Raw genomic sequence first — 6,785 nt, 5'->3', positions numbered from 1 at the left:
GAGAAAAAAAAAATCAGTTGTTTGGTTTATAAAAAAGAAAAGGAAAAAATCCTTAACATATAGTTAAGCATATTATTAGCCAACATCTGTACTTAATAGCAAGTCAAAGATTTTGAAAATAATTCAAAATAGGTTCCCACAATGTTAAAAAATCTTGTCTAGGTTCAGAAATTGAACAGTGAATCTTCTCTAAATTTAAGCAAGACATAACATCATGTAACCAATGAGTAGGCGGAATGGCATCCTTCCACTTAAGCAACAATGCCCTCCTGGCTATAAGAGAAATAAAAGCCAAAATGTGCATATCATGAGTCTCCAAAATAATATAATTTCCTCCAAAAATACCAAATAAGGCAGTCAAAGGATTAGGTTTAAAATTTACTTTAAAAAGCACCAAAAAAATTTGGAATACTTCCTTCCAATATTGTTCAAGACTCGGACAAGTCCAAAACATACGAATCAGTGAAGCTTCTCCATTATTACATCTATCACAATGGGGAGATATATCAGAATAAAAACGAGAGAGTTTATCCTTAGTCATGTGGGCCCTATGAACCACTTTAAATTGTAGAAGGGAATGACAGGCACATAATGAATAGGTATTAACCAATCTAAAAATTTCATTACAAGTATCCTCAGAAATTGGAATCTGTAAATCTTGTTCCCAGAGCTTTTAAATTTTGTCTGAAGGAATATTTCTCATTCCCAACAACATACCATAAATATTAGATATAGATCCATTATGGAAGGGTTTCAAATTAAAAATTGTATCAAGTAAATTCTTACCTGGACTTTTAGGAAATGTATGTACTTGGGAATGCAAAACATCTAATTTGTAAATATTGAAGAAAGTGGGTTTTGGGTAGGCTCTACTTAGCTGACAGTTGTTCAAATGAAGAGAGAACATCTCCAACAAACAAATCCTGAAAACATTTAATACCCAATCTATTCCAATCTTTAAAAACTACATCAATCATAGAGGTTTAAAAAATTAGTTAGAAAAAATGGGACTTGAAAGGGAAAAACCCAGTAAACCAAAATATTTTCTAAATTGTACCCAAATCCTCAAAGTGTGTTTAACTACAAAATTATCAGTTAAATTACTTAAAGATAAAGGAATTGAAGATCCGAGAAGTATTGGTATTCAAAGGAACTTGAACATGAATCAAAGCCCACATTGAACAAACTGTATTTCTTACATCCTTCACATATGAGCAAAACTCTACATTACATTTCCATCTAAATGTGAAATTATAATAATTTATAATAAATAGAACAGTCAATATAACATAGAAATACACTCAAATCAGCGTGAATTAATCAGTCTGATGGCCTGGTGGAAGAAGCTGTCCTAGAGCCTGTTGGTCCTGCCTTTTATGCTGCGGTACCGTTTCCTAGAGGGTAGCAGCTGGAATAAACCGTGGTTGGGGTGACTCAGGTCCCAAATGATCCTTCTTTTAACCTGTCTTTTTAAATGTCCTGAATCATGGGAAGTTCACAATTACAGATGCACTGGGCCGTCCACACCACTCTCTGACGAGTCCTGTGATTAAGGGAGGTACAGTTCCCATACCAGGCAGTGATGCAGCCAGTCAGGATGCTCTCAATTGTGCTCCTGTAGAAAGTTCTTAGGATTTGGGGTCCCATACCAAACTTCCTCAAGCGTCTGAGGTGAAAGAGGCGCTGTTGTGCTTTTTTCACCACACAGCTGGTGTGTACAGACCACGAGGTCCTCGGTGATGTTTAGGCCGAGGAACTTGAAGCTGTTCACCCTCTCAACCCCAGATCCATTGATGTCAATAGGGGTCAGCCTGTCTCCATTCCTCCTGTAATCCACAACCAGCTCCTTTGTTTTTGCGACATTGAGGGAGAGGCTGTTTTCTTGACACCACTGGGTCAGAGAGATGACTTCTTCCCTGTAGGCCACCTCGTTATTGTTTGAGATTAGGCCAATAAATGTAGTGTCGTCGGTAAATTTAAATAGCAGATTAGAGCTGTGGGTGAATGTTTTAAAAAAATTCAGATAATAAAAAATATTTGTTTTTATACGATTCCAAAAACTAAACAACCCAGCCCCCTTGTCTGTGAAATTGGGTCCAAATTCCAGCTATGCACAACTTGTTAGTGTTTCTGTTTATGAGAGTCTTAATTTCAAAGCAATGGCTCTGCCCTGCCTAACCCACTTCAATATAACCCCCTTTTAATTCGCTGTTCTCCACTCCTTCCACACCAAACCCAACCTCACCATCAAACCCACAGACAAGGGCAGTGCAGTGCCATTGTAGTTTAGCAGACTGACAAGAGGCCACACAGCAGCTCTTGGATATCTCATCGTAGCTACTGCTAGTCCTGACTCCACTGGGAATCAGTCCACTGATTCACAGAGATCTCCCCACCATTGTTCTCCAACCCCACGCCACCCATTTTTACCTTTTCCCCTCTGTAGCTTTGTATTTCTTTCTGCAAATTGTCTCCAGGTTGTGAGCCTACTTCAACTGCTCTGGGCTTCGTGTCTATGGACTTACTTTCATTCTGAATGCTGTTTGCTTACTTTTATTGTTTGTACGATTTTTCCCCCCACTGTACTTCGGGTGTTTGTTGGATATTTTTAAATTGGGTTCTTTTGGGTGTCTTGTTTTGTGGCTGTCTGCAAGGAGATAAATCTCAAGGTTAACATACTTTGAACTTCGGAATGTATGAAGGGTGTAGGCAGCAGATCTTTCTGCATGAAGTTACACAGCCACAACAGTATGTTGTTATTTTAACCATCTGCCTCTCAGATGCTAATTGATCAAAGGCACTTGGTTATTAGAGTTATGACTCTGGACCTGAGGATACTCCACTCCTTCCTTACCACTGTGGCTCTCAGCCTCACCCCACATTCTTACAGACCCTGTACAAGACTGGAGAGACAGACTTTGGTTTATTGTGAAAGTGATTTAATTTATTGGTCTGTAGTGTTTGCAGTGGCATCTCATTACATTCTCAATGACATGATTGGCTACAAAAATAGACTCCAAGGGAGCACCTTTACTCACTAAAACCATCTGTTAAGTATGAAAATATTTCCTCAATGTTTACTACATAGTAAAACAATAACAGCAGCCACCAGAAACTAAATTATACATATATTAAATATCACTAAATGTTCTGTAATTTAAAAAAAAATCTAAATTTTCATTTTCATTCAAAGTTTAACTCCCTTAGAAATATCTAAAACCATATAAAAGTCATTAAGTGGTATAAAGCTCCCCCATTAAAACTATTTGTACCCAGGAAATTATTTAAAATCCATCATTTTCCAGTGACTGTGCAAAGAGACAGGGAAAATAAATGAGGAAAAGTATTCCAGAGGGCTGAAGCGTAGTGAATTAGGCACTAAACGAGCTGGCATCTCCCCACGTCGCAGTCTGATTCCAGGAGCTGCCTTCTCCCCCAACAGCCGTCCCTTGTCCAATGGTATATAACGTGTAGTGTTATGGCACAAAGCACTCCAAACGCTCCCATCAGTATTTATCAGCATTAATCTGACGAGGAGGAGTAATACAGTTAAAAGCAAAGCACAATAAGCATTTACATAAAACTGCTAACAAAATGCAGGAAACACTGCTGGGCTGGGGATCGAACGTGCCTGTCACCTTGCTGAAATGGAGCAAAAGCGGCCTTGTGGGGACCCTGGTGAGAATGCAGTGTGATTCAATGGGTAGATGGAGGCACAGGCATTAGGTGGATGACACGTGGGGCTTGATTCCTGCTGCAGTCTGCAAGGAGTTTGTACGTTTCCACAGTCCAAAGGCAAAGGGTTAGGGATGGTGTATCATGGCCATGCTATGTCGTCACTGCAAGTGTGACAACACCTCCAAAACCCTGTTGGCATAGCGTTCCACTAGGTTTTGATGAACATGTGACAAATGAAGTTCATCTTTAAAATCTGTAAACATTTTTGGCAAGTGGATCTAAATGTATGCAGTACCAAAATGCCACAGTTTGTAAAGTGGAGCCTGCAGTAACTGTGGGACTAGGTAAATGCTAGTCTGTAATGGAAACAATTAAAATCCAGGAACATGATCCAACTAAAACAGACAACAGATTAAGTGGGGGACAAAGGGTAGGAGGTATTTGTAAAACATGGGCTAGACTACAGCTGGAGGACCGTGTGCAGTTCTGGTCACCACACTACAGAAAGGACGTGATTGCTCTGGACAGTGTGCAGGTGAACCTCACCTGGATGGAGTGTCAGTGATGAGGCAAGAGTTGATGTGCATTGTCGGTGCAGAGGCTGAGGGGGTATGTACACAGGGTGGATTGTAGGAACCTTTGACCACAGCCAGAGGGAATAAATAGCTTTAGGTTAAGCAGCAAGGGGTTTGGAGGGAACTTGAGGAAGAATTTCTTCATCTCACATATCCAACTAGACAGTGGTTGGAATCTGGTTCACACTGCCTGAGGGCTTGCTGGAAGCTGAGAATTAAAGTACAGAACTTTACAGAGATTAAAAAAAACATCCATCTAGATAAGTATTTGAATCGCTACAGCACTGCAGACCATGTGTTGGTGAATGGGATCAACATAGATAGGCACTTGATTACCAGCAAAGACAAGCGGGAGGTAGGGATTGTTTCTGCGTTGTATGATTCAAAGGCCAGGGATTAGCAAGTACACAGATATACCAGACCTTTCCAAAGAACACCACCTAATCTGTAAACACGTTACATCAATACCCAGTTCACGTGCTGGAACAACGCAGCAGAGGGGCTGCTACAGTTCAGCAGCACCACTTCCAGAGGTGGACTACAAATACTGGCCTGCTCAGATTCTACCCCCCCACCCACCAAATCTAAACACTACTTGATTATCCGGGGAGGCTGTGTTCAATGACTTGGAGAGGTTTTGCTGAGGCCACCCTCCTCACTGGGCTCAGGTGTGGTGACAAGTCGCATTCTTGAACTCAGCACCATCACCATCTAAAGCTGTACGGTTCACAGTCCTGAGGTCATCAGCCGTCACTCGTAGTCGAGTACCACTCTTCTCCTGGTGGCTGATGTGGCCGATTCGGATCCGCAAGTCCTATTGCAGAGTCGGCAGGTGTAGGTCATTGAGGTGGCGTTGGATGGAGCTGGTTGGCCCTTTCCCAGTCTCTCCTTACATGGGAGCGATTTAATTTCAGCGGCTTGCTGGAGGTATTCTTCGAGCTGTGCAGTTCCCTCATAGACAGTCTTTCTCCAGCTTTTCCTAATCTGTGCTAATTTCTCCCATCCATGCAGGTTGATGTGGCCCTTCCTCAGGTAGGTCCAGAATATTGTCCGTGAACTGCTTTTCTGTCCTCCAGGAATGTTACAGGAGTTGTTTTGGGAGGCAGGTGCCGGAAATCAGGAATACAGATGATGTGGCCATTTATAAGCAGGGCTAATGAAAGGGAACTTGCAGAGATATTGTACATGCCTGCTACCCACAGAGGAGAAGCTTTGGCAAGTTGTGGGGGTGGTAAACATTACCACAGTGCGACCCAGTGTCAGGTTGTGTAACCGGGAGGGCGGCCTGGGCTCATCAGCCTTGGCTGGCAGCCTGCCCAGGAGATGGACAGCTCTGATTCCAAGCCCGGGTAGAGGAGACTCATTAGCCTTGTCAAGCAAGCTGTCTAGAAGGAAAACTGTGATACTTAACCAACAGCCTTGTGGTCACAGCTCACTGTGCCATTGTGGAACATTCCCTGGCCTAAAGAGTAGAATTCTTCCACATGCTCCAATGCTCACTATAAACCTACACAGTGCAGAAGGGAAGAAAAGTCCTACAGAGATGGAGAAGGGGCCCAACTTCCCTTTTGATTTTCACAAACGAAGAACCAGCCATCATCATCATACAGTGCTACCAAGCAAGACATGGAGGAAAGGCATAATCAATCAAATTGCCTGCTTTGGCAAGTTCAATCATCAGGGCTGCACTTGTCCACCCTCTAGAGAAAGCATTCTCCCACAAGCTTGACTTGCACCTTGTTGATTACAGAAAAACAAAGACAAGTACCCCAGCAACTAATTTTCCGTAGTTTTCACCGTCCCAGTTGTACTTAGTCAATTGGGACTTGCAGAGGTGGGGATGAATGGATTCTGTCAAGGGGAGGTGTTAGACTCCAGTGGCACCTGTGGACCACAAATATTAACACTTAGCTAACCTTCATAATGTGTGCGAAGAGATATATTGATGGTACCCACCTGCATTGATCATTCTTTGGCCCTGGGATTGTACCCCAACCACATTGTTAGAGTTCCTGTTTAGATGTCCAAAGCTCCTGTAACAGAGTTATACTTATCAATTCTACCTGCATGGTGACACATACAGTACCAATAAAAATATCAGAACGTTGCCCAGCACCGCTAGGTACAAAACTGCAACAACGTCGAGAACCTTGTTAATTACAATCCCCGCCTCTGACCATCACATCACTGGTGCTCTCAGCCCTCCCCCACTCACCGCCCCAACTAGTACATCCGGGCAATACCTACAGTCTATCAGCTGAAGTGGATTCCGACTCCAGTGTGCTCTGAATCTCCAGCAGAACTCCTGAAAAATGAGTCCAGAGAGATCAAATTCAACAGCCAGCCATACGTTCCAGAGGCACGTTTACACCCTTCCCCCATAGCCCACTCGTGGAGGCACATTTTACATGCAGAGACCAGTAACAGCTGGACAGTACTCACTCTCATCATTGAGTAATGCATGCTCCATGATCTCCACTGTCTTCTTTCCTGTAAGATATTAATACCAGATCAGCCTGAGCTACCAGACAC

The 6,785-nt window shown here is 42.7% G+C and overlaps 1 protein-coding gene across 3 annotated transcripts in view; it reads right to left on the bottom strand.

Annotated features, from left to right (window-relative positions):
• llgl2 (LLGL scribble cell polarity complex component 2) overlaps positions 1-6,785 on the bottom strand; it is a 195,586-nt gene continuing 188,801 nt past the window's right edge. For all 3 annotated transcript variants that reach the window (XM_059948976.1, XM_059948975.1, XM_059948978.1), the window contains exons 23-26: positions 6,696-6,743; positions 6,501-6,558; positions 6,210-6,286; positions 1-3,527 (exon numbers count right to left, since the gene is read on the bottom strand). In XM_059948976.1, the coding sequence (XP_059804959.1) occupies positions 3,523-3,527; positions 6,210-6,286; positions 6,501-6,558; positions 6,696-6,743 (188 nt within the window). In that variant the 3' untranslated portion in view covers positions 1-3,522. The remainder of the gene's footprint in view (positions 3,528-6,209; positions 6,287-6,500; positions 6,559-6,695; positions 6,744-6,785) is intronic.

Source organism: Hypanus sabinus, chromosome 23 (assembly GCF_030144855.1).
Source record: "Hypanus sabinus isolate sHypSab1 chromosome 23, sHypSab1.hap1, whole genome shotgun sequence".
NCBI classification, from domain to species: Eukaryota; Metazoa; Chordata; class Chondrichthyes; order Myliobatiformes; family Dasyatidae; genus Hypanus; species Hypanus sabinus.
This window is presented reverse-complemented; position numbering and strand designations above follow the sequence as displayed.